Source organism: Miscanthus floridulus, chromosome 6 (genome assembly GCF_019320115.1).
Source record: "Miscanthus floridulus cultivar M001 chromosome 6, ASM1932011v1, whole genome shotgun sequence".
Classification (NCBI taxonomy): domain Eukaryota; kingdom Viridiplantae; phylum Streptophyta; class Magnoliopsida; order Poales; family Poaceae; genus Miscanthus; species Miscanthus floridulus.
The window spans coordinates 113,888,086-113,906,528 of record NC_089585.1 but is presented as its reverse complement, the minus strand read 5'-3'; the positions used below and the strand labels follow the sequence as shown (position 1 = coordinate 113,906,528).

Sequence of the window (18,443 nt, the reverse complement as noted above, 5' to 3'; positions counted from 1 at the left end):
CGACCCACTTCTCTGCGCGCGCGCTGCCCGCACCCAGACCGCAACCTGGGCCTAGGCCGACAAAGCCACGTGGCGCGCCCGCCCGCCTGGGCCGTGAAATGGCTCGCTCGATCTGAGCCGTCCGCGCCGATCCGACGGCCGAGTGGTGATATCGCACGAACAAAAATGCCCCGGCGGCCGTCCGATCTGAAGCCCTAGCTCATTCGACTCCTCTCTCTTTCTCTCTCTCTCTCTCTTAACCGCTCTTCTTCCTCAGCGCCGACAGCATCAACCGAGCGATGAGTGCAAGCGACCTTAGCGCCGTTGCTGGCCCCCTCGCCGGCGCGCGCGCTCCCCACGTGGGTGAGCGTGCCGCCGTCGAGCGGACTAGCGGCGGCGCCCTTTTCCCCTCCAAAACCCTAGATCTGACCCTGATCTCTTCTCCACCTCCTTTGTCTCGGTCCCGCGACGGCACGGAGACGATGATGGCGCCGTCGCCGGCCCTCTCGTTGGCGCGCGCGCTTCCTAGGGAGTGAGCGCGCCGCCGTCGAGCGACCTGGCCGCGGCGCCTTTTGCCCAAGAACCCGCCCGCGCGCCGACGAGGCGGCAGCATAGTGCGGCGGTGAGGTAGATCTGTTCCCCTTCCCCTTTTCTTTTTCTTTGATTTTTCCTTTCTTCTTTTCTCGGATCTATATGATTTAGGGTTAGGGATGGGATTAGGGTCGAAATTAGGGTTTGGTTAGGGTTTCGGAATGGGCACTGTTCTTCTTCTCTAGTTGATTGCGTGTTTAGGGTTCGGTTTAGACTTGAAGCTGAGCCATCCTTCCCTTCTTTCTTTCACCCAATTAGGGTTAGGGTTAGAGAAAACCCTAGTCTGCTCAGATCTGAAGGGATCTAATTCGATTCAATTCTTTTCTAGTCTGATTCTAGACCCTACCGTGATCTACACCTAGCAAAACGGCTCCGATACCATTGTAAAGTCCATAGGATCGATCTAGGTGTCGATCAGAGGGACTATTCGCTATTGGATGAATCAAAACCTAGGACACGTTCTAAACAGAGAGACATGGATACAGAGAGGAAGGACAAGGGCTGTCGAACCTGACACCGCAGAGGGGGAGGGTTCAAAGGACTCCATCACGTACGTTGGTGTAGTCTGCGCACGTGTAGCGATGGTCGGTGAAGAGGGCGATGAAGACGTCGACGTCGATGGAGCGGGCGGCGCGGCTAGTGGCTTCACGTCACTGGCTACGCCCCTCTCTGATCGGATTATGGTTTAGGTGTCGGTAGGGAGCTCGGCTCAGGCGAACCTCGTGACTTGAGCCGCCGACCTCACCTCTATTTATTGCGCAGTGTGACAGAGGCCCTCCAGCCATAGTGGGCTGGGCGCCCCCGATCAATGCGCAGATCAAAGACCTAGCTGGGCCGGGACGGTTTGGGATTAGAGAAGTTCGTTCTACGATTCCATATGCATATGCATGCACAACGAATGAACACATGACCCTGCATTTCGAAATCCTCCAATTTTAACAAAATTCGGGTTTTCTATTCTTTCAGCTCTATCCTTCCTTTGCATTGCTCTCACCATCATAATCATCTGGTTCGTTCTCCAAGCAGATTGATTACATACATGTGCCTACAGCATCAGACGCGGAGAAACCACGAGGATCCATCCGTCGCATCATGTAGTCGCAGGCAGCTCCGACGACCCAATTCCAGACCGGCCAATCCGCACCATGTCCTCTCGGATGTGGCGTCATGGCCTTCGGCAGTGAGAAGACCGCCATGCCGGTCGACGAAGGCATGGCCAGAGAAGACCGCCGCGGAGGCCGACCCCGCGGCCGCGTCAACGGCGGCGGCAACGATGGCCGCCGCGTCTGCGGGGAGCTTGGCGGGCGGTGTCTTGGCAGCCATGGCGCACGCCGAGGACGCGACCCGCGGGATGTCCCGCGCGCGCGGCCAACGCTAGCCGGAGCCGCTCCCTGCGCAGCGCGGCGAGCGCGACCAGGGCGTCGCGGAAGCTGCCGTGCGCGTCTAGTGGGCCGGTACGGTTCTTCTACGCGTTCGTGTACAAATACATGTCTAGCAGTGGGCCCATATACGTTTGAGGTGTAGAAAATGGCATAGATGAGAGGGAGATAGAATTATAATGGCAGTTCTCTGAATAGACGATATGTAATAGCGTATCTCCGAACTCGAAAAATTACAATGGCGTGGCAAAATAACAAGGATTTACTAGGCCTTTCTAGATTTTCTGAGTTGAGCGCTCGATGACGAGGCAGAGGCATGGTGGCGGAGCCGCTGGTGCACAAGGTGCTCTCCATGGCGACGTCGTCCTCCTCCAAGAAGGTGCGGCCGGCGGCTAGCGCCAAGGGCGGCGCCGAGGCGGCGGCCGCTGGCGACGGCAGGGTGGGCATCCTGTCCTTCGAGGTCGTTGATAGTACGTAGCAGGAGCAGCAGGTAGTTGATTAGACTTTACTAATTGCTATCAGACCATCATTTCACATAGCACGAATTAATAAAAATTAATTTTGTTCTTGTAATATCTGTGTAACATACTCAATTTGTTTGCCTGGAAGCTGGACTTGCACTGTGTCCCTTTGATGTTTTGCTCTCCTCTACACTTTTTTTTTCTTGAATCGTTTATAGGGTTGATTATTATTAGGTCAGAGTCCTAACAGATGGAAAATGTGGAGCATGATTGCAAGAGTCGAGAGATAGTCAGTTCCCTGTCAAAATATCCTTCTCAAGTGGAAGACCTGGTTGCCAATCAGTGCATAGAGCTTAGTACGCCAGTGTTGACCGACGACTAGAAAATTGGCTTCATAGTTCTATCATGGAACTTTCAAAACTGGTAACTCTGAATGTTCATGATGTTGGAGATATCTGCACGAACAATTTCCCCCCATGGCACTCCCCACCACACAATCGCTTCCCCACCCCCAACACAGTGATTGCAGGAAACATTTCACTTGTTTGGAAGAATTCAGAGAGGTCTGGAGAAATGCTTATGCCCTTTCCTCATGATTATGTCAGTATATCTCTCTCTTACTACTTTGTTTTGATTAGCCTAGTTTGATAATCGGAGTTAAGCAGATAGCCATGTTTGGGAAAATAAGCTTCTGGAGGAACTGCATGCTTGTTGATTTGCTGATTCTATCTGTATTAGCAGCAAAATGTTTGTCAGCTCCCACGGCAAGAACAGACATCATCTTTCAGAACCAGTCGATTTCAGATGGGCAGACACTAGTGTCCATGAGCAAAAATTTTGTGCTCGGTTTCTTTAGCCCTGGAGCTTTGAGCAAGCGATATGTTGGTATATGACACAACGATGTTTCAGAAAGAAGAGTTGTATGGATTGCTTGCCAATAGGAACAATCCATTACAAGATACTTCTGGCATACTTAAGTTTGATAACAATAGTAATCTGATTGTTTTAGATGGGAGGGGCAACTCATTCACAGTGGCTTATGGGAGAGGAGTGCAAGATGTGGAGGCTGCAATACTGGATAGCGGCAACTTTGTCCTAAGGAGCATCACGAACCAAGATAAGATCATATGGCAGAGCTTTGACTTTCCTACAGATACATGGCTCCCTGAAATGAACATTACACTTGGTAGTAAACTGACCTCATGGAAGAGCTATGATGACCCAGCAGTGGGGGATTATTCTTTTGGACTTGACATAACTAATGCGCTTCAACTCATTATCTTGTGGAAAGGTAATAATTATTGGACCTTTGGACCCTGGAACGCTTCTATGAAATCTCTGATTCCAGAGCTAACATATATTCCTATCACCCCTGTTTCATTTCAATGTGGCAATCTTACATGCACATACACTCCCAATCCTAGAGACACAATGACAAAGATTGTGTTGGATCCGGATGGTTCGTTGAACATTGCCCAATTTAGTCGTGGAACTGAGTCATGGACTCTCTTATGGCGACAGCCTGCTAGCTGCGAGGTGTCTAACTTATGTGGTGTTTTTGGTATATGCAACAACAGTATGTCATCCCCCTGTCGTTGTCCAAAAGGCTTCGCACAAGACAACAGGAAATACCCGGAAAGTTTGCACGAGGCAAATCCAACTGCAGTGTAATGGGGATAGGTTTATTAATATGTCTAGTATGCGACTCCCTGACTCCAGAGTTAAACTTTCTGCTATCGGAGAGAGCAAATGCCAATTGGAATGCATGACAAATTGCTCCTGTACTGCATATTCTGTATTGGATGGTTGCAGCCTATGGTATGGCAATCTAACAAATATGCAGGACGGATATAATGGGAGTGGAGTAGGAACTCTATATCTTCGTGTTGCTGCATCAGAGTTAGAATCAACCAATAGTTCAGGTATGAAATGTGTACCGTAAGGAAGTACTCCCTCCTGTTCTTTATGTAGGGGTTATCATTAGGATTTGAAATGGTCCAACCAGAAGTTTGGCCAACAAGTAGTCAAATTATATGCATGTTTAGTGTGTAAAAATTGTACCAGTAGATTCATATTTCGCATACCTTTTATGTGGTATTAAAGCTTTTAACAATTGGTAATATATTCTAAGATAAATTAGTGATATTTTGGACAGTATAGCTACTTGAAAGAGAAGTAATCAATCCCTGTTTTGGAAAGTACTATGAAGTACGAACTGTTTCTCCAAAAGATAAAGTTTTCACAAAGGAAAGTGTATTATGAACCATGAAGTCAAGTGGCAAACTCTCTTTCTTCTTATTCAGGTCACAAATTACTTTGGATAGCTGGTGTACTTCCTTCAGTTGGATTTCTTATTTTTTGTGTAATCTTGTTTATTTGGATCAGGAGATCAAAAAATAAAGGTAACTATTAGAAAGCCATGAGAACTCTTTGATAGCTAAACAAAATTCCAACCTTTTATATGCAGTGTGGTTGAAAACATGACAATAAGTCTGTGTATGAATCAGGGAAAGGAAAACAGGATGGTCATCACTCCGTAATGACTTCAGATGCTATCAAACTCTGGGAGGGTGAGGAGACAAGCTCTTATTTTGCGACGTTTTCCTTTTCACAAATAAGAAATGCTACAGACAAATTTTCAACAGAAAACATGCTTGGAGAAGGGGGGTTTGGCCCTGTGTACAAGGTACCATATGTTCTTCAATCCCTCTGCTTCACATACTTGTCAGCATTTCACAAACTAGATAAGAATGCTGGTACGGAAGCATGTGGTTACATATCTATGGCTGTACCCTATCTTTTTTTTCCTGAAAGGATGGCAATGGCTTTGCCACTTTTTTTTTTTTTTTTTTGAGGAACCAGGAGGGGCAGGAGCCCTACTGAAATATATTAAAAAGAATAAAAGCAAATACAAGAAGCTACAACCAAGAGAAAGTTCAAGAAACAAAAAAAGGAGGTGAATAAAATAAAGAGAAGAAGAACTAATGAAAAGTGTTCTGCATCCATGATACAAAAGATGGTTCAGATTTCTTCTTGATCCTCCACATTTAGTGGTGAAGTTCCTTCCTGAAGTTGTGCTTGCATTTTTGCGTTCTGGGTTGAATTCCATTGAAAATCAGATCATTCCTTTCCTTCCAAATGCTCCAGAAGAACAGGACTATACCCCTATCTTGTTGTTGCCATATAATTCAAATAATTTACATGGAAAAGGTAAACTAAAGAGAGGATATTAGACATGAGGGATATATGTCATGACATGGAGATGAAGGCGCTGTTTTCATTTTTCAAATTTACCTACATAAGTACACTACTATATATGTTCATACCTATGTTAAACAATGGATCTTGACTTTGTTTGGCATCTAGACTAATTGTATCATTATTCATTCCTATGTTAAACAATTAGTCTATTTATTGTCCTTTACTTCTGCATTCACTTTCAGTTTATTTATTGTGGAGCACACCATTTGACATTCCAAGGAGTTCAAGACGATTAGTCACATTTTGTGTGCAGCAATACTATCTGATTTCTATCTACATTGAAAACCATTCTATAGGGCCACTTACCAGATGGGCGGGAGATTGCTGTTAAGAGACTAGCAGCAAATTCAGGGCAAGGGTTACCTGAGTGTAAGAATGAAGTCCTGCTTATTGCTAAGCTTCAGCACAGAAATTTAGTCCAGCTGTTAGGTTGTTGCATTGAAGAAGAAGAGATGTTATTAGTGTATGAGTACATGCCGAACAAAAGCTTGGATTTCTTCTTATTTGGTATGTTTGATTTTCGTTTCTTATTCCTATTGCTTCCAATTTTCTCTCAGCTGCTTTCTTGAACCAGTGAGTCTATTTTTTCCCCTTGTCAAGAAAAATCAAGAAGAGCTTTGCTAGACTGGGAAATGCGGATGAACATAATTGAAGGGGTTGCACAGGGTCTTATTTATCTCCACAAGCATTCTCGACTTAGAATTATTCATAGGGACCTGAAAGCAAGCAACATTTTGTTGGACACTGCTATGAACCCTAAGATCTCCGACTTTGGGATGGCGAGAATATTTGATCCCAAAGGAACACAAGCTAATACGAAAAGAGTTGTCGGAACATAGTAAGTTCTTGCTTACTTTGTGCTTTGCATTTGATCTATGAAGCTAATGTTGACTAGATTGAAAAATGGATATTGATTTTAAGTGACTGCTATTCTTCCAGTGGCTACATGGCTCCTGAGTATGCTATGGCAGGCAATTTCTCCACCAAGTCCGATGTATTTAGCTATGGAGTCTTGCTTCTGGAGATTATCAGTGGAATGAGAAATGCTGGATCTCGAAGACATGGCAACTCTGTTAGCCTCCTTGGTTACGTAAGCATAAGTTATAAAGATAACAGAAATTCTTATACAACTGGAATTATTTGGGAAGTGTAGCACTTCTAACTTGGTTGCTGGAACTGAACTCTGCAGGCATGGAAACTATGGAACGAAGGCAGATGCCATGAGCTCATTGATAAACCATTACACAGTAGATGTCCTGAGAATGTAGCGCTAAGATGCATTCATGTCAGCTAGTTGTATGTTCAGGAGCAAGCTGCGGATCGACCCTCCATGACTGAAGTCATTTCAATGATTACCAATGGAAGTGCCATCTTACCGGACCCAAAGCAACCTGGTTTCGTCTCCATGTTGGTCCCAAATGAAACTGATATCGCTGAAGAAACATGCTCCCTGAATGGTCTTTCAGTTACCATCCTTGACGGAAGATAGTACTAATTCAAATTGCTGCTGTTCTATTGCGGGAACCTGAAATTTAGCACGTCTTACAAAGTTTTAACCTGTTCATCACATATTCTCATCCAGGCTAATGATATATAAGGATCGTTACATAGAGTCCTTAGAGGAACATATGGACGTATATGGTTGTTGCTGATGCCAACCTGGCATTATGACTTTCTGATATCAGCTGGTGCCAAAGGGAACTATATGCTTGCTTTTAGTCTGTTCGGACAAAATTCAACGTGGGCCTGTTCGCTTGAACTTATCAGCCGGCTTATCAGCTAGAATCTACGGTATTTTTCTCTCGCGACAAAACAGCTTCAGCCGGTTTATCAGCCGGCTTTAATAGCAGCCGAACAGGCCGGGATTGCTTTCTCTCTCTCTCTAGATGATGGGGACAATGTCAGTAGCGGCATGTTCATATGCATGGCTCATTCATTTTGACTTTTGATTGGTTTGGCGAGCTAAGGCCTAAGGGTGTTTGATTTGTGGCAGACAGTTGTAAAAAATAAGCGTTCTAATGTGTGCAAGTTGCCCAAACAATCTTTGTCCGTTGCATGACAACGATGGTGATTGGTGAGATTTGATGAGTTCCTGTTTGACTTTGACTTATGGTGCATATTTCAATTTACAACATGACGATGGTATAGATAAGACCGTGCATTTAGCTATTCAGAGTAACAGGGCTGTCGGGCAAGTTAACAGCTTGCATCCAGCTACGAACCGAGGGAGATCCAAACACCCAAAAGTCCATTTCTCTTCAGGTTTGCCGTGCCGTATACTCGTATTCTTATATATTATCTTTATGTGGTCAAGTGAAAATATATGGTATGCCTAGTTGCACTTGCATCCAGTTGGAAGATGGGAACCGAGAGCATCTGAGCATGGTTCCCAACCGCAAACAAGAGCCGCATTAGCTATTGATTGCAACGGCTCTTTGTTTGCAGTTGGGAACAGGATTAACCGCAAGAGCCGAGCTTCCACCGAGCCTTGTGCTTGCAACTGTGCAAGCCCGGCGGCGCGCGCCGGGATCGCTGGCGGCATGCATCGAATTCAGCGACTGATCGGCAGCCGGCAGGCAACAGCTAGCTCTCCCGGAGCGCCAACGTCGAGTCGTTGACTCAGCTTTATTTGCGGCCGCTGCTCCATGTATATGCAGCCCGCGACGACGTGGCCCTGTGGGCGTAACAAATGCGCGAACAGCCTCGCACTCTCACACCGCCGCGGGCGGGCATTTCCTGCTGCCCATTGTTGTTGGCACGAGTGACAGCCACCACCACCACCACCACCCGACCGGCCGACCGTGCCGGCGGTTTCGCAAGGCATAAGGCCATGTGGTGAGAGGAGAAGTCAACGGCTGGTTTTCGGCGCGCGCCCAGTTCGGCCGAGCCCGAGGGGAAGGATCATGAGGGCACGCACGCTCTCCCTCCTCCTCCTCCTCTTGCTCGCCGCCGCCGCCAGTTCATTCACCCCGTCGACATCCACCGACACCATTTACCGGAACACGTCCCTCACCGGCAACCAGACGCTGGTCTCGGCCGGCGGCATCTACGCGCTGGGCTTCTTCAGCCCGGCCGGCGCCGACGGCAGGACGTACCTCGGGATCTGGTACGCCAGCATCCCGGGCCCGACGACCGTCGTGTGGGTCGCCAACCGCAAGGACCCGGTGGTCAACTCCCCGGCCGCTCTCCAGCTCTCCGACGGCGGCCGGCTTGTCATCCTCGACGGCAATAACGAAACCGTGTGGTCCTCCGCGGTGCCCACCGTCGCGAACGTCACCGCCGCGCAGCTCCTGGACACCGGCAACCTGGTGCTCAGCGCCGACGGCAGCGGCTCCGGGCCGAGCGTGGCGTGGCAGAGCTTCGACTACCCGACGGACACGCTGCTCCCGGGCATGAAGCTCGGGGTGGACACCAGGGCCGACATCACCCGGAACATCACGGCGTGGCGCAGCCCGTCCGACCCGTCGCCGGGCGACGTCACGTTCAAGCTGGTCATCGGCGGCCTGCCGCAGTTCTTCCTCCTCCGGGGCGCCACGAGGGTGTACACGAGCGGGCCGTGGAACGGCGACATACTCACCGGCGTGCCGTACCTCAAGGCGCATGACTTCACCTTCAAGTTGGTGTACAGCCCCGACGAGACGTACTACAGCTACTTCATCCGCGAGCCGTCTCTGCTGTCGCGGCTCGTCGTGGACGGCGCGGCGACTCAGCTGAAGCGGTTCTCGCTCAACAACGGCGCGTGGAACAGCTTCTGGTACTACCCGACCGACCAGTGCGACTACTACGCCAAGTGCGGGCCGTTCGGGTACTGCGACACCGACCGCTCCCCGCCGTGCAGCTGCCTGCCGGGGTTCGTGCCGCGGTCGCCCGACCAGTGGAGCCAGAGGGAGTGGTCAGCCGGCTGTGTCAGGAGCACGAACCTGAGCTGCGACGGCGGGGACGGCGACGGGTTCTGGGTCGTCAACCGGATGAAGCTGCCGCAGGCCACGGACGCCACGGTGTACGCCGGCATGACGCTGGACCAGTGCAGGCAGGCGTGCCTCGGCAACTGCAGCTGCGGGGCGTACGCCGCCGCGAACAACAGCGGCGGGATCGGCGTCGGGTGCGTCATCTGGACCGTCGACCTGCTGGACATGCGGCAGTACCCGATCGTCGTGCAGGACGTGTACATACGGCTCGCGCAGTCGGACATCGACGCCCTCAAGGCTGCAGCAGCAGGTTCCGACTTCGAGTTTAAAATCTCGCACGAAATTTTCCATCTTGAGGCTTGACCACACCTCTTGTTCTTGATTACAGATAACCATCAGCGTTCACACAAGAGCAAGCTGATCATCATCATTGTCGCGACTATTTCCGGTGTACTTTTTCTGCTAGCAGCGGTTGGATGCTGTTGTTTCTGGATGAAGAAGACAAGCAGGAAAGGTGAAGGTGAGGACATGGCGTCGTCCTTGCCTCCGAGTACTGCAGATTTTGCGCTTCCGTACAGGGTCAGGAGCCAGCCTTCGTTGAGCCCACCTCCGTCCAGGATCAGGAGCCAGCCTTCGTTGAGCCCAGTACGGGATCACAAACAGCTTCTTGATGTCTCGGAGGAAACGAGATACTACTCCGACAAAGATGTTGACCTTCCATTGTTTGAGCTGGAGGTGACTCTGGCCGCCACGGACAACTTCGCGGAGCACAAAAGGATTGGTGCAGGTGGATTTGGCCCTGTTTATATGGTACAAAAACACACAATTTACCTAGTAATTTAGCTTGCTGGTTGATCTCTGTAATTACTAACTGACCTGCGACGAATCAATTCCAATGGCAGGGAGTTCTTGAGGATGGACAGCAAGTAGCTGTGAAGAGGTTGAGCCAGGGATCAACTCAGGGGGTGAGGGAGTTCATGAACGAGGTGAAACTGATTGCAAAGCTGCAGCACAGAAACCTTGTGAGGCTGCTCGGCTGTTGCATCGAGAGCGACGAGAGGATGCTTGTGTACGAGTACATGCACAACCAGAGCTTGGACACATTTATATTTGGTCGGTCCAGTTCTACATGCATGAGCAGAGCACCTTGAATTGAATTCGTATGAGGTGATTAGTTAATTGATGACATTACTCCATGCATTACTTATGCAGACGAAGCAAAGCGCAGGCTGCTGAGATGGCAGAAACGGTTCGAGATCATTCTGGGGATTGCACGGGGTCTACAGTATCTACACGAGGACTCAAGGTTCAGGATCATCCACAGGGATCTGAAGGCTAGCAACGTGTTGCTGGACAGGAACATGGTCCCCAAAATCTCGGATTTTGGCATCGCAAGAATGTTTGGAGGTGACCAGACCACTGCGTACACCCGTAAGGTCGTCGGAACATAGTGAGTGTCCGTCCATTTGCTAACTAACCCTCGTGCCAGTCGCATTGTATTCAGTCGTATAAAACTGACCTTAACCCCCTTGGCTCCTGAGACGGTTTTCAGTGGCTACATGGCTCCAGAATACGCCATGGACGGCCAAATCTCGATAAAATCCGATGTATTCAGCTTCGGCGTGCTGGTGCTGGAGATCATCGCCGGCAGGAGGAACCGAGGCTCCTACGAACCCGACCTCGATGTCAACCTCCTAGGATATGTAAGTACAGTAGCAGCTAGCAACACTTTTTTTTTTCAAAAATTGCTGGCAGGATTATGCCTGGCAAATATATTGATAGAGAAGAGGAAACTGTCAAAGTACAAGTGAAATGTCCAAACAAACAACATAAAAAACAACCGATAGGCTCAAATGAGGGATTTAGGCCCTCAAGACAGAAGAGGCAAAACGGCCTAATCAAATGGCAAAATTTCTCGTAATCGCTTGGCTCCCGCACTACGCCATAGTCGAGCCTCTTCCTTGATCTTTGCAATCAACACTGTCCGCGATTTGTACTGATGCTCGAAAATCCTTGCATTTTGCTCTCTCCAAAGCTCCCATGTGACAAGAAGCGTCATCGATCTTACTGCTTTACATGGAGAAGCTGTTAGACGCCCCAACCGTACGCCACCACTGGACCACAGAGTCCATGTCGTTCCATCCTTCACGGCTAGGAAATTTTCCATTGGTCCAAGACCGTATTCCATCCTTCACAGCTAGCAACACTTTATCACAAGCAATTCTTCCAAAGAAATTCTGAATTTAACCATGCATGTTCATGTCGACTGTCGTCGGTGATGGATCTTCCAGGCATGGATGCTGTGGAGAGAAGGGCGGAGCATGGAGTTACTGGACGAGGCATTGGGCGCCAGCTTCCACCACAGCAGGGTGCTGCGGTGCATTCAGGTGGCGCTCCTGTGCGTCGAAGCGCAGCCGAGGAACCGGCCGCTCATGTCGTCGGTGGTCACGATGCTGGCCAGCGACAACGCCGTGCTCCCCGAGCCCAACGAGCCCGGGGTGAACCCAGGGATGAGCACGTCGTCGGACACGGAGTCGTCTCGGACCCGGAGCGCTACCGCCAACTACGTGACCGTCACCAGATTAGAGGCGAGGTAGCTTGCATTGGAACTGTCCACATTTCTAGTGTTTCGTAATGCGAACTTGTGAAGGTTGCAATTGTGCATAAACGTATCTTCGTTTTTGTCTGTCTGTCTGTTTCAGGTCCACGTCCACTGGCCACTCTTCCCTGTAAAGTTTGCACAGTTTGTAAAGAGTACAAATTGCATTGAGAAGCTCCTGCATTCAATTTATTGTGACTTGTTATGGGGCCCATCTTTTTTTGAAACTGGACAAATTTGATCCTTTGACCGGTTTCGTAGGTTGTTTAATATTTTCTAAAATATAATTAATATCTAGTTTGATATCTTAAAACTATAATTAATTTATTTTAAATTATAAAAATATAAAACTAATATAATTTTTCTAAAAATGTTGTGTACCTATTTTTTTTTAAAGTTTGTGTACCTATTTATGATCTATATATTTGAAACTGGTTTGCTTTTATTTGTGTTGCTTATATTGCTTGTAGTTATGCTTATTATTTATTTAAAATAAATAAAATCCAAATAACCCTAAATAAATTAGCAGCGGGTAGATAACATTTTTAGATGAAAATTCGAAGTAGTTTTATATTTTTTTTAAATTTAAAATGGATTACTTATAAAATTTTTAGAGATCAAACATTCTTATTTTTCAAAAAAAATAATACAAAAAACACCTTTGAGACCAGTCCGAAGATTAAATTTATCTGGTCTGAACAATTGGAGGGTGAAAAGAAAATGGAAAAAACATAAAACCTTCAAATTGCATGTTTTGGGTTTTTTTTCTTCAATAAATCATTTGCTACATCAGTAAAATAAATAGCTGACAAAATAATACATGCATATAGAAATTATAATAGTCTTTATTCACCGCGCGTCTCAACAAGTTTTGGCACGTCCTGGTTGGGCCCCGGCTGCTCCTTTGTGCTGGATCCCCGTTAGTCGATCTTGGCGAATGGCGAGGCATCGTTCAGCATGATGGGAGAGCAGCATTGGGAGTGCTGAACGATGATGGTACCGTCGGGAGCTTGTTTTTGTTCTTTGACTTCAACTATATGTGGTCATCGCAATGTATAGATGATGATGGTACAGATTAAGGTAAATTAACAATCCATGAGTCAAACCTTTCCCACTTTTGGGGTTGCTGTGGGATGCAAATAAGCAAGCTCGAGTTCCAAAGACGAATCGAGATCCAATGCACGTTTTTTAAATTCAACTCAGATGCCAAAGCAGTCTAAGTGCATAGATGAAAGTAAACTCTACCCCCAGTCCATGCTGACAGAGCATAGATGTGCCATTTGAGAATGGATCATGGATCTTTTAGAACTTTGCAACATAAAATATTTTGGACCGTATTACTATATGAAATATTTTGGATCGTGCCGACGACCGTGAGGACCGTGTCGTGCCTAGGATGTTGGCATGATGGGTTACTTGTCCCGACCCGTACTTTGGATCCTTACACCAGCATGGAATGAAAATCACACGCAAACACATCTACAATGGTACAATGCAATTTCATAGTGCATTACTAAACTGAATTTTATTTAATTTTTAAATAGATTGTAATTAATTTTTTCATGAAAATGGTACACACAAAATATATTTTTGGTATGTCACGAACGGATAAAGAAAGTAAGACTTCGAAGGACGTGCTTGAACCGGCATTACGGCACGATACTAAATATGCCAGCATGCTATGGATCATATTTGGACCGAAGGAAAAACTTACCATGTTATTATACCGCAAACATATCTCGCGTGTCTGCTTGTCCCACCAGATCTACTTGTAATAACCAGAAACAAGAAACTAACTCGCCATCGTATATAAGCGCGTGCTTAGTTTCAGGAAGTTGGAATTTGGGGCTACTGTAGCACTTTCGTTTTTATTTGGCAATTAGTGTTCAATCATGGACTAATTAGGCTCAAAACGTTCGTCTCGCAATTTCCCACCAAACTGTGCAATTGGTTTTTTTCGCCTACATTTAATGCTCCATGCACGGGCCGCAAACATTCGATGTGATAGGTACTGTAACACTTTTTAGGAATTTAGGGTGGAACTAAACAAGACGTAAGTTTAGAAACTTTGCGCATCGACGGAATCACGGAGGTGCTGGCCCCATTCATGAGGCTAGCGGTGCGGCGGAACAAAAACCTGAGCGCACGCGTGTGTTCTGTTCTGTGGATCGGATCAAACTCGGTCTCTGAACTACCCACAGGCGACGAGCCGACGACCAACTCGACCGCCCTTACTTTTTATTTTTTAGCCTTTTTTTGAATTTTTTTTACAAATATGTCCATGTAGGTAAGATTTTAAAATATTAACCCTTAGCTCGGCACCAGCAACGATGGCGCCGAGCTCTTGGGCTCGAAGCAGACGTGACGGTGATTTGACAGGCACCTCGGCGTCAGGGTTGCTGGCGTATGACCCCAATCCTTTCTCTCTTCCTCTCCCTCTCTCTCGCACCTCCCTCGCCTCGCCCGAGCAGCGTACCGCCGCCGCCGCCCGCGCCCGCGAGCCCTCGCCCTCGCCCGCGCCCGCACCGCCGCCGCCACCGCGCCCGTGCCCGCGGCCACCTTGGCCGCGCCCCGCCACGCCGGCGCCGTGCCGTGACCTTGCCGTGGCCGCACCACGCCCGGCCTCGCGCCGTGTCGCCCGCCGTGCCGGCCTCGCCGCGCGGAGCGCCGGGCATCTCACGCCACCGCCGTCCACCTGGCTCTTACACTCCAGGTACCAGCGCTCTTGGTCACAAGGGTAAGGGTAAGACTAGGAGACAATGAGGTTTTATGGTAGATGTTAGTATGTACTATTATGTATTTTGTAGTTACTTTTCTGTAACTATTTAGGACTGTATGGACATTGTAGACTATTTGGACTATGCATGACATGTTATGTTGATTGTGATATTCATTGTGGTTGCATTGTGCTCTTTCGACAATTAAATGTTTGGATTATATAATGATGTCTCTATTTGTAACTGTGGATGCTCCTGAAACAAGGGAAACTCTTACGAATTTTTTCCGTGAATCATTAATTATACTATACTGTAAAAATGCACAAATATAGTACACAGATTAAATGTAAATTTGTTAGAACGTGTATAGTCCAATCGTAACGTATAGACGCTTTGCAGATGAATCTAGCCTTTTCAGTAAGAGTGAACGAATCTAGTATTTTTAGACAATGAAAATAGACTTCCGACGTGCGCAAACAGCCGGCCAGCAAAAACCCAGGTGTCGGGACTTCCGACGACCACAGTCTCTGCGCAGGCTAAGTGACTGGGCGTCAGGACTTCCAGCATGAGTCGTGATTTCCGACGGTTGGGAGTTCCGGCTTACGTCGGGACTTACAACATCAACAGTCACTGAAAAATATTCTACGTTCTCGTAGAGTGCTAGAGTGTCTCTCTTTTGATTTTATTTTTATACTTGTGTACTCTATCTTCCTCAGACCAACTAAGTTTGTATCACTCTTTATAGTGCGACGGGTCCTAAACTCAAAAACAAAAATAAAAGCTTTGGAAAATGCATACTGAGTAATAGCTGCGACATATCTCATTAAGATCATATTAATCCCTAATTTGGATGTCATCAATACATCAAAACCCATATAAGGGGCAAATGCACTTTTAAATCTGAAACATACTGAGTAAGCAACTTATTATCTGAGTACCAGTTCTCTACGACAACCTTGTTGCTGTGGCTAGGCTCACCTGCATTGCTCTGACCTGTGTGTCGCCTGTAGTAAGCGGTCTCCACTTCATCTGTGGCCTAAGTGAAGAACGTGTCATCATCCTCCACCTGTATGCCCACCTCTGCTAGAGTGATGAGCTCGCTCAGTCTGCCAGTGTCGTCCTCAGCCTGCAAGCCCGTCTCTGCTAGAGCGATGAGCTCGCTCAGGCTGCCAGTATCGTTCTCAGCCTCCTCAGCCTGCAAACCCGCCTCTCCTAGAGCGATGAACTCGTTCAGTCTGGCAGTGTCGTCTCATCCTTGTCCCCCTCATTAGACAACACAATCGGTGATTGAACGATGCAACCAGCTCAGGTTCTGTGCTCATCTAACTTCTTTTCCTCTTATTTTTGCACGAGCCACCTCTGCGTCATGGTCCTCGCTGCATCCAATCCCTTCATGTATAAAATGAAATCAGTTAGCAACACGATTATATTATATTTAAAATCAGGCAACGAAAAAAAGGCTTTCAAGTACTCACTGGCACATAATGCAACAACATGCTCGTTCAAGACCTATATCTATACTCTTGTCTCCTCCCTTGCCTCCTTTCTTACCCTCTCCTCCTCTAACGTCCCCTGTCTCTCTAATCCCCATTTGTCAAGCTCAACATTGGGTTACGAAAACCGCGCTGTCTAGCAAACTCACGTATCTTGTTTTTGTGATGTTTAACGAATAGGTTTACGTGGTTAGGTCCATATCCCCTCTTCCATGCAATTACTTGCCTCCTCTTTAGTTCATCCAAGAACTTAGCTTGACCATCATAACATTCCCACCTGTATTTCCTAGTGCTATGTTCAAACGAAAAATTATATCATATATGTCTTAGCAAAAAAAATAAAATACGATTTTATGTTTACCAAAAAAATAATCAACCTCATCATAGTCAACCATATGACCGTAATAATGGCCTATTCCAAGCTCTGAATGGACTAGACCGTAGTTGAATTTAACACCACATTCGTACTTGACTGGAGGTGCTTTGTAAATTAACCTTTCTTTCTTCTTTTTCTTTGTCTTTGATGGCTCTAGCCATTGATTCTTAGGACCATAGAGCCACTCATTGAAACGACACTTCGTAAATCCAAACATCTAAAAGAGGATACATTAGTACACGCACACATAGAGCTAAACATTTAAACAGATATATTTTTCACTTACTTCGTGTTTATTCGGACACATAAACTCCAATGTATTCTCAGGATTTATCACAGCTCGATCTCCGTATTCGCACAGAGGAGGTTCCTCGAGTTGTCTAACTACGGCTAGGTGCTTCTCCTTAGCCGTCATTCGTGGGGGGTTAGGGGGGTGGAACCCACCACTTGAAGTGCTCACGTAGATGTCTCCCTCTAAACCAATCGTCGAAAAGGAGATACCTAGGGTCAAACTTGTCTGCACCGTCGATCCACTGAAAGAAAAATCACCTCTCATGGTCCTACACAACAAGATTCCAACAAAATATTAGTAGCATACTTACATAAATAAAGAAAAAAAGATAGTGGAAGTAATTACTTACATTAAAACGACTGCATATGTAGAAGCAACGCGCCGCTGTGTCTGGATGTCTCGATTGAAACACGTGGGCCGGGAAACCACAGTCACAGTTAGGGACAGTGAGGTCAGGAGGGACGGAGGCTTCTTTGCTAGACGCGTCGGGGTATAATTCTCGAGGACGACCCCATTTTCGCCAAAACTCCTCCCGATACATTTCTTCCATCTAACAAAACGGATGTAATTTAACAAACAAAAATCAAAACATCACAAATTAATGTCAATGAGAACAATAACTACAATACAACCAATTTCGTTTTAAAAACCAAAAGTAATTAACATTAAACTCTAAACTTAGGGTTTCCCATTTGATGCACATCAATTAACCCATAACATAACTACATACGCTGCGGTTACCTAGGTTTGCTAGTTTTTTCACGCCTTGGCATCATCCTATAGTTGTATAATACAAATATTGAGGGATAGAATGAAACCCTAAGTAATGACGATTCTTAGGTTAAAAATCCGACTAATATATACCGAATCGATGTGAAAAAAACTAGGAGGGGAGCGAGTATACCTTGCTCTCAAAGATCTACGAATCAAATCAAAGTTTTCAAGGTCCAATATGCCGATTCGTGAGGTAGGGCAAAGTGGGGAGAGAAAAAACCTGAGAGGGAGGAGAAAGAAGAGGAAGAAGGCTCGGGCAGGAAGGTTGGGGCCGGGGTTAAAACACCGCCTCGGCGCCATAGAGCATAGCGCCGAGCTCGGCGCCAAGATCTACGACGCTGAGCTCGACGCTAGGATCTACGGCGCTAAGTTTGGCCCCAGAATCTATGGCGCCGAGCTGCCTGCCAAGTCACCGCCACGTCTGCGTCGAGCCTAAGACCTCGGCGTCAGCAACGATAGCGTCGAGCAGCGTAAGCTCGGCGCTAGCAACTATGACGCCGAGCTAAGGATCCAGATTTTAAAATCTTACCTTCAGGGGTATATTTGTGAAATTTTTTCAAAAAAAAGCTAAAAATAAAAATTTGGCTCGACCGCGTGGGAAAACAGATAGCCG

The 18,443-nt window shown here is 47.0% G+C and overlaps 1 protein-coding gene and 1 pseudogene across 2 annotated transcripts; both read left to right on the top strand.

The window, feature by feature from the left end:
• The first annotated feature begins 2,946 nt into the window (after positions 1 to 2,946).
• On the top strand, positions 2,947 to 7,703 carry LOC136459124 (G-type lectin S-receptor-like serine/threonine-protein kinase B120; annotated as a pseudogene).
• A 666-nt stretch (positions 7,704 to 8,369) lies between these two features.
• On the top strand, positions 8,370 to 12,401 carry LOC136459123 (receptor-like serine/threonine-protein kinase SD1-8). Of its 2 annotated transcripts, XM_066459026.1 has the most exons (7): positions 8,370 to 9,889; positions 9,968 to 10,389; positions 10,482 to 10,692; positions 10,792 to 11,029; positions 11,132 to 11,282; positions 11,871 to 12,172; positions 12,282 to 12,401. In XM_066459026.1, the coding sequence occupies exons 1-7, from the start codon at positions 8,575 to 8,577 to the stop codon at positions 12,310 to 12,312; spliced, it is 2,670 nt and encodes an 889-aa protein (XP_066315123.1). In that variant the 5' UTR covers positions 8,370 to 8,574; the 3' UTR covers positions 12,313 to 12,401. The 2 variants fall into 2 exon arrangements, with proteins under 2 accessions (XP_066315123.1, XP_066315124.1); XM_066459027.1 differs by lacking the exons at positions 11,871 to 12,172; positions 12,282 to 12,401 and having other exon boundaries at positions 11,121 to 11,261.
• The last annotated feature ends 6,042 nt before the right edge of the window (positions 12,402 to 18,443 follow it).